The 16,745-nt window shown below is 41.0% G+C and overlaps 1 protein-coding gene across 1 annotated transcript in view; it reads left to right on the top strand.

Annotated features, from left to right (window-relative positions):
* GLDC (glycine decarboxylase) overlaps positions 1-13,925 on the top strand; it is a 45,541-nt gene extending 31,616 nt beyond the window's left edge. Inside the window, exons 17-25 of the mRNA XM_048503833.1 lie at positions 5,189-5,314; positions 5,964-6,113; positions 6,899-7,011; positions 7,658-7,799; positions 8,648-8,759; positions 11,441-11,536; positions 11,917-12,089; positions 12,523-12,603; positions 13,096-13,925. Coding sequence (XP_048359790.1) covers positions 5,189-5,314; positions 5,964-6,113; positions 6,899-7,011; positions 7,658-7,799; positions 8,648-8,759; positions 11,441-11,536; positions 11,917-12,089; positions 12,523-12,603; positions 13,096-13,239 — 1,137 coding nt within the window. The 3' untranslated portion in view covers positions 13,240-13,925. The remainder of the gene's footprint in view (positions 1-5,188; positions 5,315-5,963; positions 6,114-6,898; positions 7,012-7,657; positions 7,800-8,647; positions 8,760-11,440; positions 11,537-11,916; positions 12,090-12,522; positions 12,604-13,095) is intronic.
* The last annotated feature ends 2,820 nt before the right edge of the window (positions 13,926-16,745 follow it).

The raw sequence follows: 16,745 nt of genomic DNA, 5'->3' as shown, positions 1-16,745 counted from the left end.
ATCACATCACTTTTGAAATTTCAAGCATTACAATTAATATTACTATATAATGTATAAATGTCTCAGTTGTAGTTAAATATGCAGTATTTTCTAGAGTATTAAATCAACAATAAGCAATTCAATTTATTTTCTTGGAAATATAGGAAAAATAAAATATTTAGAAAGAAGAAGATAGTAACACCGGGATAGCATAGGTGAAAACACTGTGTAAAGACACTAGGGAAAATACTGGGGAAGGAATAGTATTCTTAAATTGACATTGGCAAATTAATATGTAAGTCCTGATAAGTATCATAAACAGGCCAGGCTAAGTATAATTTTAGTATGCTAACACAGACTGGAAAGATCATATTTTCCAAATGTTTATATTTAAAAAAATCAAAAATAGCAAATGGATCAAAAGGAAAAGAAAAAATAGAAAAATCAAAAAATATTCTTGATCCTAGATGTCACATCTCATGTATTTAGTTGCTCAAGGTCATTTATCTTCCAGTGCAGTGTTGAATCTTTATTATCAGCTATAATTCCATTAAGTCCACAAGATGGCAGCAACGTTTTGAAAATAAGTAAAGCAGTTTCCAAGGAAGTGAAAAAATCAGTTGTTTATATTATAGAATGGAGTTCCAGATAGGAGCTAACTTTGGTTCTCACGGGGCTCAGGCTTGAGAAAAAATATTCTTACTGTGATGGTATGAAGCCACCTATTCATAAATAGCATTTAATTCAAGCTCCAACCTCTGTCAAGAGTCCCATGATACTAATACATGTTGGAAAACCTGTTATCACTACCATAAAAGAGTTTCTCACATACCTTCATACCTTCTCACGTACATTTATAGGTGAATATAATTGACGTTATCTATTTATTGCCTGTCAGCTGTAAATCCTTTAAATAGAGTGATCTTGTAATCTATTTGGTATCCTGATGTCTTCATGCTATGCAAGTCCAATCTGATGAGACAAAGCTTATTTTCCTATTCTTTCTTTGAAAACAGTTTAATAAACCTCCAGTGTATTAAAAATCATGTTGCAGATCCAGAAAATAAAGGAAAAATACAGAACTTCCGTAAAAGAGAACATGCAGAAAAAGTGAAAGCACAAATCTAAACATCATCCTAACACCCACAATTGCCCAACAGTCATTCCTTTCAGTAATGTGTGGCAGAGAGCTTCTGAAGGCTCATCTGTTCAAAGCAGCATTTTCTCCAGAAGTCCTTGGTAGAGGAGTAGTTTTGACTGGCTAGGAGAGGGGGAAGTGACCAGCCCCTGCAGCCTGTCGGTCCAAGAAGCAGTGGGCTTCCACCAATCCATGGAGGCTTTTAAAAATCTGAGTACATCACTTTAACTTACAAGCTGGTTACAAGGGGGCATGAAGGAGACAGTCTTGGGTGCAGCGATCTCAAGACCCGCCCAGCTGTAACTGAGCCATAAAGAAGTGGAAGAGCAGATTGTTATCTGGTGACTTTCATGAACAGCATGAAGGAGCAGTATGATGTGTTTCTGTCCCTGGAAATACCAACTGGATGCCACACATCAGCATGGAAGCAAATTATTTTAGTATGTCCGATAAAAATTGCATTATGTGTCCAAACTTTATGAATCCTTTTAACTGTGCAGGGGAATGGATGGGGGGAAAGAACTAAAAAAGGCCAGGATTAATTATCCACTAAGGTCAGAGGTACACAAAAAGAGAGCATGACAATCCTCTGCCCTTGACCAAAAAAGAAAAAGGCTGAGAAAAGAAATCTCTCTGGTCCTCCATATGTTTCACGTTATTGTCTACAGCAGTAGAAAGTGAGGAGAGTTTTGGAAGGGCATATTTTGTACTTCCAATAATGTATGGAATTCACACAGTTCCTTTCAAAAGTGATCACTTCTATAAGATAAAAGCAATCCTCACCAGATTTCTGATGGCAAGCACATCTTTTCTTCTTGCAAGTTCATTTATAGCACCAATTCCATTCCAAAGAGAGAAGTGAGATGGAAGGTCTTGTCCCCAATTTGTGTAGAGTTTGAGAGGCTCTCAGAAGCATTAAGTAGTTTTTAAGTTTCCACATGGTTAGCCAGTTCCATTGTGCATACACGCAGGAGCTCATCCTGGGAGTTGCTTTACGTTTCAGAGGCACCCTTCAGGCAGCAAGACCCTCTTATTCCCAAGTATCTCTGAAGTTTGACTCTACATCAGAATTGGTAATTACTGCAAACTTTTGGCTCCCATTCAACCAGCCACAATTTGTCAGCTCTGTTGCTAACTTCTGTTGCTTAGTATAGCTCAGTGGTTCTCAACCTTCCTAATGCCGCGACCCTTTAATACAGTTCCTCATGTTGTGGTGTCCCCCAACCCTAACACTTATCCATTTTACAGATGGAGAACACTGATGCAGAGAGTCTTAGGTGACCCCTGTGAAAGGGTCGTTTGACCCCCAAAAGGGGTTGCGACCCCCAGTGCCAGCACCTCAAAGCACTGGTATAGCACCTCAAAGCAGTGTGCATAACACAGACTGATGCAAAGTGGCAGGTTTACACTTCTCTGTTCTTCAATAAGTCTTACTGGTCTCTTTTTTTAAAAAAGAAGTTCTTACTGAGGCCCTTTCTTGTATCAGGAGAACAGCTTACAGCACATAATGAAGTTCACTGCTGAAATCCTGGAACAAACTAATTAGGTAAATTAAATAAAAAGGCCTGCTGAGGCTGGCACTGGTGCTGCAATTTTCCAAAACCTCATCGGGACATTCAGAAGGCTTTTGTATCAGGATTAGAAAAGCAATGTAAATTGACATTCATGGCTTGCTTGCTTGCTTTGCACAGACATAAGGACTCATATGCATACTGCAAGCTAAAAATCTATCATTGGAGATTCAGTTGCACAGTCATATTTCAGTTTTTTCCCCTACACAGTCCAGTGTACTTTCCCTGATCTCTGGTTTTCTCTCACAGTTGTCATGCCTTTGTCAGATCTGTGCAGTTAGTTCACAACCACATAGAAATGAGACTTTTCCTTTTCAGTCAATTAAGAGACAAGCCTTGTTTGATCCAGCATTCTGTTCAAATAAGCCTTTTTTTCTGCATCTGGTAGCTTCTCAGTAGGGAAACATTTGCAATCTTTTCTACATTCCTTGTCCCTGTTTTAGGTCAGTTCTATGAAATGTATAACATAATTGTCATACTTTGAATTTTTTCACCCTGTTAGCACTGTATGATGGTCTCCTTTAAAAGATGTAACTATTAAGTCTGACCATTTAGAGGCATAGAATTGGAAAGGGCCATACAGGCCATCTAATCCAACCCCTTCTCAATGCAGGATCAGCCTAAAGCATCTTTGACAGGTATTTGTCCAGCTGTTGTTTGAAGGTTGCAAGTGAGGGGAACCTCAGCACCTCCCTAGGCAACTGATTCCCCTGCTGAACTACTCTTACTATATTAAAAATATTAAAAATAATTTTTCCTGACATCTCGTCAGACATTTTCTGCCCATAATTTAAACCCATAATTGCGAGTCCAGTCCTTTGCCACCAACAGGAACAGCTCCCTGCCCTCCTCTAAGTGACTGCCTTTCAGATACTTAAAGGAGGGAATCTTATTCCCCCTCCACCTCCTCTTCTCCAGATTAAATATTTGTCCCTCAGCCTTTCCTCATAGGACTTGGTCTCCAGGCCCTGATTGTCCTTGTCACTCTCTGCTGCACCCACTCCATTTTGTCCAATCTTTTATTTTTAAGTGAGGCCTTCAGAATGGCATTCAGTACTCCAGATGCAGCTGGACCAATGTGGTGCACAGAGGGATTATGACAGTTTGCAATTTGGATGTTATGCTTCTGTTGATATCCCCCAAGACTGCATTAGTCTTCTTTGCAGCTGCATCACACTAACAGTTCATATTTAGCCTTCAGTCCACCCATGCCTCCAGATGTTGTTCACACACACGGATACCCAGAAATGCATTTCCATGCAGGATGCGTGCTTCTCATTTTTGTTACCCAGATATACAACTCTGAATTTGACCTTGTTGAATTGCAGGTTGTTCACATCCATCCACATTCTCCGTATGTTCAGATCTTGTTGGATTCTATATCTTTCCGAGTGTTTGTTATTCCTCCTCATTTGATGTCACCTGTAAATTTAAGGAGTGGTCTCTCTACTACTAAACACTAGATATCAAGAGTCTTCTTTGGAACTTTTGTGCTTACTTCCATTTATTTATTTGGAGGTTCTCCCACCACAGAGCTCTTTCAGTCACCTCAGAAGACTGTACTAAAAAAAAAAAGGTCTGAATTTTCAAACTGCAAATTACTTAGCATGGCTTTCCAAAATTAAGAGGACTTATGCATGCAAAGCCTGTGTGGGTGCTGCCCTTGGGCCAGTCACATGCTTTCTCAGTCTAAGCTGCCTCACAGGGTTATAAGTAAGGATGAAATGGAGTGAGGGAGATAAAAGGTGGGATAAAAATGTAATATATGAACATCTTTGTTATAATTTTACAACAAAGTTACTTATTACATTTTTGTTGTAACTTTTGTTAACTTTAGTGTCTTATTACTTCATAGAAAAGGTCTCTTGCTGGCATTTCTTTTTAAAGTGCCCATTACAAGAGGGCTTAGGAAGAGATCCAAGGAAAAATACTTTACAATTGGGATCTGAGAATTGTAAACAAGCAGATTATGTGCTTAAGAGGCTTTGGGTATTACAGTATGCATGAGATGATTCCATGGCAAATTAGTGGAACTCAATTACTCGATCTTTACCCTTTCTGATAAGCAGTCCAAGGACATGGAGACTTTGCTTCATCTTCAGTCATTTCACAATCATCTCTAGCTTTATATCTGATGTTAGAGAGTGAGATAAACTTTCCTAGAATTTTTCCTAGAATTTCCTAGAATATCATTTAAACTGTGCTGCTATGCATGCAGTGTTACCATGCACGCAGCATTAGCTCCCCAGTGTAACAGCCACCCAGGCTGTGGATCTCTGGTGTGCTAAAGTTTTATGGGAAGCAGCTGCAAGCCCAGTTTATATGTGATGCTGGGCATGTGCAAGATTGCATGGATACGTTCTTCTTGCCTGGTACTGTATTATTCACATTAAACCATAGTACAATGACTTCAGGGCTTAACTGCCCTGGAGTGTAATATGCCTTAATGAACTTGCACAATATGGGCATTTATGTTAACTTTAGCTTTCATGTTTTTAAGGTTTGCCTTATTCCAAAATCTGCACATGGTACTAACCCAGCCAGTGCTCAAATGGCAGGAATGAAGATTCAGCCTGTTGAGGTAGATAAAAATGGAAGCATTGATGCTGGCCATCTTAAGGCAATGGTAAGTTTTTCTGTGGTGTCTCTTTCCTTCCACCTTGCATCTGTTAGAAGTTTTCATTAATGTTTTGCCTCTTGTTTTCCTTTGTTAGAAAAACTGGGTTTTTATGCTTCCCTTGGGGTTGTGCACTTCACAGTGGGTTTTCCTCACGGTTTTCAGTTTGAACAGGAAAAACCCTCTGTGTAGCTTCCACAGCCAAGACAAGCAGCTTCCTATTTCCTTGTTCTGGTTGATAGAGCAGAACTGCTTTAGTGTGGGTGGGGAAGACTAGGAGGAAACTGTAGGAAGCCAAACACATGTTAATGAGTAGCAATGGAAGGGAACAATTTGAAAGAGCAAACAGTAAGCAGCTGTAACTAAGTATTTAGTATACCAAGCAATAAGGAAAGAATGCATATTTCTTTCTAGCCAGGAAGATTGGTCTGTTTGCCTCGACCCGTGGTGGCGAACCTATGGCACTCCAGATGTTCATGAACTACAATTCCCATCAGCCCAATTGGCCATGCTGGCAGGGGCTGATGGGAATTGTAGTTCATGAACATCTGGAGTGCCATAGGTTCACCACCACTGGCCTAGACATTTGGGGAAAGTCTGAGAAAATGTTGCCCATCCTTGACCTCTTCCATGCTTTCTGTTTTTCCCCAATTTGAAGGTGGACAAGCACAAAGAGAATCTTGCTGCTATCATGATAACGTACCCCTCCACTAATGGTGTCTTTGAAGAGGAGATCAGTGATGTGTGTGACTTGATTCACCGACATGGAGGCCAGGTTTACTTAGATGGAGCAAATATGAATGCCCAGGTGGGAAATGGATTTTATGGATTGCTTCTGATAAATGTGTGGGCTTGTGCACCTCATCGCTATTAAGTAATTTTACAAGTGTGTCCAAAGGGATCGGATGCTGGGCTTCCCAGGCCTCAGCAGGGCTTTTCTGCATCTAAACCTGTAGTAATTGCTTTATCATACTGCCTGTTTCTGTTTGTACAAATCCTTTGGTCACTCTAATTCCTACTGCATTCCACATTCTTTTTCACAATCCTTGTATGAGTTAACTGGAAAATTATTTTGAGTCAACTGGAAGGATACTCATTTTCTGAATGAAGAATGCAGAATAAAATATAAGCAAGACTCAGCATTTGTTGAGGCAAACCAGGGTTTATCTGATCATCTGTTAGTCAAAGCCTAGCTTTATAAATTAAGCATAGATAAAATAAACAGTAGTTTCATGTTATGTCTGAAGTAGCCCAATGTGTCTTGTCAAGGTGGGAGAAATCCCTGGTGTGTGTTGCTGATTTTTGAGTATTTTCCAGAATTGCCAATGTAATATTCAGATTTAGAATTTAAAAAATTCAAGCCATCCTTTGGATAAGAGACTACCTGTGAGATGAATTGCACAGTTGCAGATTAATTTTTAATATATTAAGGGGGTAAGTGGGAATGTTATGGTTCAGTGTTGATTAGTCTTCTAGGGAACATTGTAAGCCTGCCAGATTTTGAATCTTAAATTGCAGGAGATACGCTTGAGATTCAGTAAGCCCTCCTTTCTTATATTTGCAATGCTGATGTTCTGATGTTCTTCCTGCTAGGTTGGCCTGTGTCGTCCTGGAGACTATGGATCAGATGTCTCTCATTTAAACCTTCACAAAACTTTTTGTATTCCTCATGGAGGAGGAGGACCTGGAATGGGGCCAATTGGAGTGTGAGCATCTGGTTTGTTTAATTTAAAATGTGTATTTCAAGGAAGTTGATGCTGTTGAGAGAGGGAAAAGAGTGAGTCAGAATGTTAATGGGCAGTCAACAGTACAAACTGAGCTTGCAGTTTTCCCTTAGCAATGGCGGGCAAAGTACGTAATTCCAGGCAAAGGGATTCAGATGTTAGAATGGTCACAATTCCTTCCTGTAACCTTCCTGCCCTCTGATTATGAAAATAGGACCTTTTTCTAGTATGGCTGGCTGTAGTCTTCTATTCTTGGAGCTAAAATAATGGTTGACACTTTAAAAATGGTATTTGTGGAGGGACAGAGAAAGACATTTAGAGGGAGAGAGAGAGAGATTTATAACCAATAATCTATCTGTAGGTTTCATACCATCTTAAGCATTATAAGCTGCTAGACTTTTATAGTGGTATACTGGAGGTCAAAATGCTTTCAAAATGTATTTGAAAGAGCCATCCTATTGGAATTAAGTTTACGTAGGTAGAGTTTCATCCTGGGATATTGAATGAAAGTATGCCACTTTCCTTAAAACTCTGAACACTGTTTTAGCATGAGGAGAGAGTGAGGGGAATGGTATGTGGCATTATGGAAGGAGTTTGATGTATATACTTTTGCTTTGTTTGTTTTTAGGAAGAAGCATTTGGCTCCCTTCCTACCTAGCCACCCTGTCATTGCATTACACCATGACAAGGACTCCAGACCATTAGGAACAATCAGTGCTGCCCCCTGGGGATCCAGTGCTATTTTGCCCATTTCTTGGGCTTATATAAAGGTTTGAGTTATCATTTGATCCATCTTGATTTTATTTTTTGAAAGAAGGTGGAGATTTGCATGAATATTGAGACCATCTGCCATCTATAAGAAGAGTTTCCAACATAATTCCCCAATACTTTAAATTAGGGGAATTGAGTGAGCTATTAGTCATTTTTATACACACCATTTGACTAGTGTCGCAGCTAAAAGGGTAAAGTTTCCTGTATATGTTCCCTTTGAAGAATCCCCTCCATGCCCATACTTCAAACTCATCATGTACAAAATCATGTACAAAATCAACCACCATTTATCCTTTCATTAACCATAAACAAAATTACCATTGTCATCTGTCGTTGATAGAAGTTTCTTATGATGGTTCAATGTTCCTTAGACCAAGTTTCCCTTAAATTAAATCTTTGAGGAAGTATACATTTTTAAAGAACCTGCTGCTGATTTACTTTCAATATACTAATGTCCCCTCCCAAGACCAGGATGGTGCAGACTAACTAGCCTGTTCTTGTCAGATCTATGAAGCTAAGCAGAGTTGGCCCAGTATTTGGATGGGAGACCACGGAAGTCCAGGGTAGGTGGGCAATGGCAAATCATATTTGTTTGACTTTTGCTTCGAAAACTCTACGGGGTTGCCATGAGTTGGCTGCAACTTGACAGCACCTTGTACATGCACTGTCTACTACATTCACAAACAGTAGAACTGCCTACTGCAACTTTCTAATATACTTTTGTAAGGTAAAACAGTTTGAAATGATCACCTAGAGAGCATAGTACTTTTTGATCAGAGAAACAGGGTAGAAAATCCAGGAGGGGTATGCTATTTTTTATTACTATTTATTGTTGCTCTCTTTTCAGATGATGGGAGGAAAAGGCCTTAAGCATGCATCAGAGATTGCAATATTAAATGCTAACTATATGGCAAAGAGATTAGAGAAGCACTACAAAGTCCTCTTTAGAGGAGCCAGAGGCAAGTATCTCTCTTACATCGTCTTCTGCCTAAGGTAAAGTGATCCATGGTTCACTATACATTGATGAGCATCAAAACCAGAGACGCTGTCCTTGGTTTTAACGGCATTGGTAGCAGAATTGTGAATGTAACCCTATACAAGTAGGCAGAATCAATCAACTGTCTGAAGCCATTTTTGCCCTGATGAGTACACAGTCTAGTTCACCATATAATTTTTCCATGTTCATATTGCAGAGGATCTGCCCACATTGTACATATTCAAGTAATAGCTTGAATAGGCTGTGCACTATAGAACTTTGCATTTTCTTTTTCTAGTTTCTTGCACTGAAGTGTGTCACCAGCTGCTAAGCTATCAAATTGTGCCCATTTCTTATCACTGGTGCCATGCAAAAACATGCTGAGACTGTTTGGGGCCAATTACAGTCTACTTAATACAAGCAGAAAGCAATTGTTTTTGTGAAAATACTTTCAAAAACTGTAAGAGCAGTTGTGAGGGTTGTGATGGATTTTCAAAGCAAAATCTATATAACCCTGCTGCTTATATATACTAGCCAGAGTGAAGGGTGGTTGGACTTCAGTTTTTAACGGCTGACAGGGAGAGGCAGTTGGAATTTCTTGTTGGTGAGACTCCAGCTGGTAAAGGCTGCTATTGGAAGGAGGTTTAAGTGAAGATCAGAAGGATCAGGCTGGTTATTTTGTCCTTGTTCAGCTTGATACAATTCTGCTTACTCACCTAGTGTTTTTAGTGTTACAAAGTATTCCATGTTTTGTGCATGTTGCGTGCAGATGTGCGGACTCCAGGGGCGTAACGAGGCAGCCCTGGGCAAACTGTAGCCCTGGGCAAAACCTGAGTTGGATGCCCCGCCCCATGGGCGGCCACTCCACCACGACCAATTTTTTTTTGCACCAGGACATTGGTGCCTGCAGGGGGTGCATTTTTAGACATATCAGCACCAAGGTTTCAGCCCACATCCCACAATCCCACATTCTTTGCTAAGGAGATGGGGGCTACCCTTTTGAGGGTCCATAACTTTGGACCCCCTGAACCAAACTGCACCAAACCTGGGGGGTGCCATCATGACAGTCTCCAGATGATACCCTAAAATTTTGGTGATGATGATACGTCCAAGAATGCCCTCCCTGCAAGAACATCCTGAAATTTGCCCAAGAATCTTTGTTCTGCATTGAGTTTTCTGCATTGCTGTCGATGGGGGTTGCAGGCTGGGGGAGGGGGGGCACATTTCTGAAGGCATAGTCTCAAAACTTTCAGGGTCTCATCAGGAGACTGCCCTAATGATACTCCCCAGGTTTGGTGCAGTTTGGTTCAGGGGGCCAAAGTTATGGACCCTCAAAACTGTAGCCCCCATCTCCTATTAGCTCCCATTGGAAACAATGGGGGATGGGGCACCCCCTTTGGGAGTCCATAACTTTGGACTCCCTGAACCAAACCTCACCAAACTTGGGGGGTAGCATATGGATAGTCTCCTGATGATACGCTCAAAATTTGGTGCCGCTAGCCTAAAAACTGTGCCCCCTTAAGGCCACAAATGGAAAACCACTAAAAATACCCAAAAATGAACCCAGCATTTTGATGCCCCCCACAAGGTGATGCCCTGGGCAGCTGCCCACCTTGCCCAATGGGCATTATGCCAGTGGCGGACTCCGCTTCCTTCATAAACCAAACACACACTTAACTTTGTTGGAAATAAATGGCCGCAGCCCGGTTTATTAACACATAAAACATAACTCTTTTGGAAGCTGGGCAGGCATATTGGGGCACATCCTGGCCACCAGGCAGCGAACCGCTGAACCTGGTCACTGTCAGCACCACAGCTGACCCCTGGCCCATCGGGCAGCGCACCGCTGAACCCGGCACCGTCCCCCAATGGGGACTGGGACAGGAGGTTACTAGATGTCACTTGGGCGCCTACCCATTTGTGACACCCCCTCCTGCCAGGGGTAGCAAGCTTGAAACAGGGCTTCCCAGGCCTGCATCCTCAAGCCCAGCCCTACCCCCAGACCTCTTGGCAGCCTAGCAAGGAGGCTGCGTTGAGCCGGGTATTGGCTTAAATAGCCTGCCCGGCTCCCCTGTCACATGATGGTTCCAACCCGTCACGTGACCCTCCATTCCAACGAAGGGGAGGCGAGCCAATCGCTCTTTCCTCCCCTGCCGCAACTGCACTCCGGGTGAGTCCTGGTGCGCTTTTTAATAAAGAATCCACAGTTTCTGTTATTTTTGCTTGTTAACCTGTTTTATTTAACTTCCTCAAGCCCTCCCCAGACTTGGCTATGCTTCCATGAAACAGGAATTGGTTTTACTTACTTGCGGGCCTGAGGTTCTTGGCACCAGGGAATATAATAGCTCCCAGTAGTTTTTCCAGGAGTTTGCAGAACCCCTTCTGATTAAAATGAGGGTCCTGCTGGTGGCAGCAGAAGGTACTTCAGGCAGCATGGGTTGGATAGGTTAAGTTCAACAACCTTTGAAGCAAGTTGGATCAGAGGAGGAACAGCCTGCAGTTCACCATGACGTTGTATGGTATACGTTTTGACTGAGCATTGTTCTGTACATTTGAGTGCTCAAGGCCCCTAGCATTGTGAATGCTTCAAAACAAAGTTATCTGATCTTTGTGTTTCATTCTTTTCCACATGTGCTGAGCATATAACATTATTTTTGTACCCAGGTTATGTAGCTCATGAATTCATTTTGGACACTAGACCTTTCAAGAAAACAGCAAATGTGGAAGCTGTGGATGTTGCTAAACGGCTCCAAGATTATGGTGAGACAACTAAAAGAACTACAGCCTGCTTTGTGGGTTCCCTCTTCCCTTCTTTATCTTAGTGCAAGTTAAGATTGGTTGTTTTGGAAGCCACGAATTTGACAGTTAGAAGAGATGGCATTAGTGGTAGCAAGATAGAATAATTTTTTTCTCTGCAGTATAATATAATGAATAGGTTAGTAATAAGGCTTTGCACTCAATCTTCTGTACAGGGGAAGAGATAAGGCCAGAGACTATTTAGTCAGCTTACAAAAATGTTGTTCTCTTCATGCTTGTTCTAGGCATGTAGGCTTTTGGCTGGGTAAGGGTGGCAGCCGGTTGATGCCTATTTCCAGGTACACCTGTTTGCCCTAAAGTCTAACAGAGTTCTTGTTTGGTAGGATTCCATGCTCCAACGATGTCATGGCCAGTAGCAGGAACTCTTATGATTGAACCAACAGAATCAGAAGACAAGGCAGAATTAGACCGATTTTGTGATGCAATGATTAGTATTCGGCAAGAAATTGCTGATATTGAGGAAGGAAGAATGGATTCTCAAATTAACCCCTTGAAGGTGAGTTGAGGGCTATCCATGGGTATAATTTCTTCTTTTCTAAGTAAACTTTTATTATGTTTGAGGATAACAATGCCTTGTAGAAAATGGGAGAATCTCCCATTTCCATTGTATATAGTATGGTGAACATCAGTATCCTGAATTTTAGCACTGAAAACAGGAAAGATATACCTGTTACACCCTGCTTTTCTGTTCTAAATCATCTATGAGTATCCCAAATTCACTGACTCTTGCCCCCAAAAGTTAATTTCACTCAGATCTCATTTAAACCAATGTGACTTCTGTTAGTCAGAATCTTCTGTAGATTGGGGGTAGTCACTCTGTGAACAGTTGAACTACTGCATTTCAGGAGATTATGGCTCCTAGGAAACTGAAAAGTTCTGTCTAGGTAAGTAATTTCACTGAGCTTACTATGTTGTTTTTGTTACCTTAGATGTCACCACATACCTTGACCTGCATTTCTACTTCTAACTGGGATCGTCCTTATTCTAGAGAAGTAGGAGCTTTTCCACTAGTAAGTATTAATAGAATGTAACGGCAACAAAGTGAACTAGATGAAGTTCATTTGTGGTGAAACTTTGAATCTATGTGGCATCCAAAAGACTGCACCAACCAACTTGGGTCATATGAGGCTTTCCATATATTCGACAGTAGCTGTTTGTAGCAAAGAAATATTTTTGCAGTAGGGCAGTGGTGCTCTGAGCATACCACTTGCTTATTTTCAGTGGCTAGGACCCAAAGAACCCTTGAAGTATCTCTGAGTGTCCAACCAGGCAACAGCACCCTCCTCTTCCTCCCCTCCTATGTCTCTTGGCCAACTGCTTTTGACACAGCTGTTGAAAGTTTGCTGGTAGAAGATCCTTGGTTTGCCTAAACATGGAACTAGTTTGGTCATGAAAATTTGGCTTTGGTTTTTCACTCCTACATCTGTTCTGTTATTCTGTTTTGTTGAAAAATGAACTAATAACTTTTTTGCCTAAGTATGTGTTTTATTTTTGTCCTTCAGCCATTTGTGAAACCTGACAGCAAATTTTGGCCCACAATTGCTCGAATTGATGACATTTATGGTGATCAGCATCTAGTTTGTACCTGCCCACCAATGGAAGTCTATGAATCGCCTTTTTCTGAACAGAAGAGAGCATCATCTTAGGACCAAGCCATCACCGCCTCCTTCTCTCCACTTACAAGTATACAGGGTTCCTTTTCCAAAAGCAACTGGGTTCCAATCTCACTGCTGCATTTTTTTGTCCACAAAAATGGATTATTTTAGCCCAGTGAGCAAATATATATACAGTGTATATTTTTGTAATCTCTATATACCTTTAATTCCTGTGCAGCTATATGTAAATATTTATGGAAACAAACTGACTTGCTTCGGTGCCTCAGTTTCCATGGCAGTCCATACTGAAGTAGCCTTGATTTAGTACTCTTTGTTCTATTCAGAACCAGGTCTACTCTGTTAATTATTTTTTTTCCTGCTTAAACTGTGTCATGGCAAGGCCTATGGCCCTGCTCATCAAAGTGCTCTGTGATACAGAGCAGCCATTTATTTGAATGGAATCTGTATATGGTTGGATTCATTTTGGGACTCAGGCTGCATTGTGACTGTGGGTATTATTCCTTTGTTTAAACAGGAAATATGGGCTATAAACCAACACAGATCTAGACATGTTGAAATCTAGTAAGATGAATGAATTTAAGCGTAGCTCTTTCTGTATTGGATTGTGGCCACAAATTTTGTTAAAATATATTGACTGTAGCTTTGATAATGTCATCAAGGAAATTCTTTTTTAAGTTTTCAGTATTAATGTTCCAATAAAACCTAATAGACCTCAACAAATAGCTTTTGGAGTTTGATTTCAAACCACCAAGAGATGCATTCTCCTGAACTATTCACAGCACGTTTGGCCGTTCTGGAACCAAATAAATGGCCTATGTTTAGCCTGACCTGAGATTAAGTCCTAGGGCAGTAATTGCTGTTTTACAATACTCTAGTTAGTCGTGACCAGAAACAAAAAAGGGGTTATGAATTTATATACATGAGTTTTCTCTTGCCAGTTGCAAGTGGTAGTATGGTTGTCACTTCAGGCAAATTCATGACGGCAAACTTCAGTAGTCAAAGTTTGAACTGCGTCGATCTAAATGATCAAAATCTAAATTATCTAACATTAATTTCAGCAGGTTTAGATTATACTAACCCCCCTTCCTTTCCAGTTTGTAACGTCAGTGACTTACTTGAATTCGGAGGTTCAGTCTCTTGCAACATAACTCCCCAGTGTGTTGCCTGCTTCCCGACATCTTCCCCACTTTAAATTACTTCCTTTCTGTTTTTTGTTGTTGTTCTATGCCACTTCAGCTCATTTTTAGGTGTGAACAGGACTTGGTTATGGAAGAGCCAAGCTCTAGCAGAGCACTAAACGCTTAGGCAGTAGCTATAGCTTGGCTCAGTTCATCTTTAATAAGAGCACACTATGCTTGAAATCAGCACCACAAGAAGTGGAAGTAAATATAAGAATGAGAAGAGCTAAGGTGAATGGACTACTACAGTCCTTCAGTGTCAACCAAACAACCCCATTTCACTCTTTTTGTCATTAAACAGAATACCTTCACATACACATCCCAAATAAAACTCACATGCCGTATAAGTGGCATCCACTTACAAGGAATTGTCAATAAGGTTACCTGCCAAAATTTCAGCTATGTAAAAATGAGTACACAGTGTAGTTACTGAGATTGCAATTAGCATGTGATAATACCCATTATCTCTTCTCAAAATTCCAGAATTATGTAGGTTTAATAAGATTGAGGATTCCATCATTCTACTTTTGAGGTGTTTTCAGTACATAACAGTAAAAAAAACACTATTCTCATCGCCTGTGAAAGCTAATTATTACTTCCTTTTCCTGATCTGCAATGATTACCAGTGCTTACTTGCTGTGTTGTTGGACTTTCTAGATACTAATGTTTAGATACAATACCAAGGCAGACTTACTCAGCAGACTAGGAGCCCCTACTCATGACAGGTCCACATGGCGGCTATTTCTGCTTCCCACAGTTAGAAGCAAAAGCACACCACTCTTCCTGGATCTTTCTAAAGGTCTTAAACAATCTCTATCCTTCTAGGACTCCCATTTTACCCTACAGGTCTCTATTGGAAGTGCTGACCTACCTAATTCAAGATTCTTTTCTGCCTTTGGCTACATGCACCTTAGATGTCTTCCCTTTAAAGGTGGATGTTTAAGTAGCCATTACCTCAACTAAACAGGTGGGTGAGCTTGTGGCTTTCAGTGCAGAACATCCTGCCATGAAGTTTCAAGATCCAATGTACACTACCTCTGCAAGGCAGTGTCAAGGGTTCACCTGATACAGGATATTTCACTTCTGGTGTTTTTTCCTACCCCCCTACCCCCAGGGACTGAAAGAGCCATGCACACTTTAATGCAAAACAATATTATTTTATTTAAGGAAGAAAAATCAGTTTAGGAAGGTTCCACAACTATTTGTTTTTGTGGGTCTCAAAGTGGAAGGCTGCCTTGTCATAGATTGACCATCTCCACGATCAGATCCTGCCATGAACATGCAGGACTCACCTCCAGGCAAGAACATGGGCTGTTTTTTCATGAAACATCCTGCTGGCAGAGATTTGCAAGGCTGCGACATGGTTATCTGCTGATGCTCAATCAATTTTGGGCACATCAAGAAAAGATACATCTGTGGGGATAGTAATGCTACAATCTCTCTTCCAATAGAGGCTAACCCCTCCTTCTGCTAATTTAGCTTCCTAGTCTTCTAATGTGAAACTGCACAGAAGAGCAAAGATGGAAATAGTCTGTGCTTACTTGTAACTGTTGTTCACTGAGTTGTCTTTTGTGCAGACATGCATTCTCTCCAGTTGTGGGATTCAAATAATTTAACAACTGGTTCTGGTGGTAGGATTCAAATAATGTAACAACTGGTTGTTTACAAGCACAATTTATCAACCGGTTATGCCGAAGTGGTGTGAACCTGCTGAATCCCACCACTGATTCTCTCCCTCCAACTCCACTGTGAGCTCCTATTTCATCCTTCCTTGATAGAGACTCATTGTGGTGGCTCAGGAGAACTGAGGGAAAGCATCTGCCTTTGGAGCAGGAAAACAGCTGCTAGAATGTTCCGGAGGGGAGAAGCTCCCCTGCTGTATCTCCAGACCAAAAATGTACGCTAAAAATCTTCCAAGTGGTTGGCCTGTGCATGCACAGCAGACAACTCCATGATTTACAGTTACAGGCAAGTGCAGCACTGTTTTCCTCTAACTTGTCTAGGATACTGTGTGTGTCTGTGTGGTGCAATTTGCATTTATAATTAATGCAGCTGCAACAAATTGAATCTATCTTATTTGGAGTAAAGGATGAGTATATATCCTTCAATATCGTACATCAGAAAACAACTCAGCCAATTGAAAGCATATCATACAAGAAAAAAATGTGTCAGCAATTACCAAAATAGAAATACACCTGAAGACACACTTACATAGATCTGGCTGACAGGAAGATACTTATAATAAATGCTTTGTTAACTGGCATCTTGAACCAGTCAACTTGCTTGAAGGCATGCCTGGGGGCCGATTTCCTGGGCTGGGCAGGCTAGGACATGAGTGACTCAGGCAAAGCATGGGCA

This window comes from Sphaerodactylus townsendi, linkage group LG07 (genome assembly GCF_021028975.2).
Source record: "Sphaerodactylus townsendi isolate TG3544 linkage group LG07, MPM_Stown_v2.3, whole genome shotgun sequence".
In the NCBI taxonomy this organism is placed as follows: Eukaryota; Metazoa; Chordata; class Lepidosauria; order Squamata; family Sphaerodactylidae; genus Sphaerodactylus; species Sphaerodactylus townsendi.
This window is presented reverse-complemented; position numbering and strand designations above follow the sequence as displayed.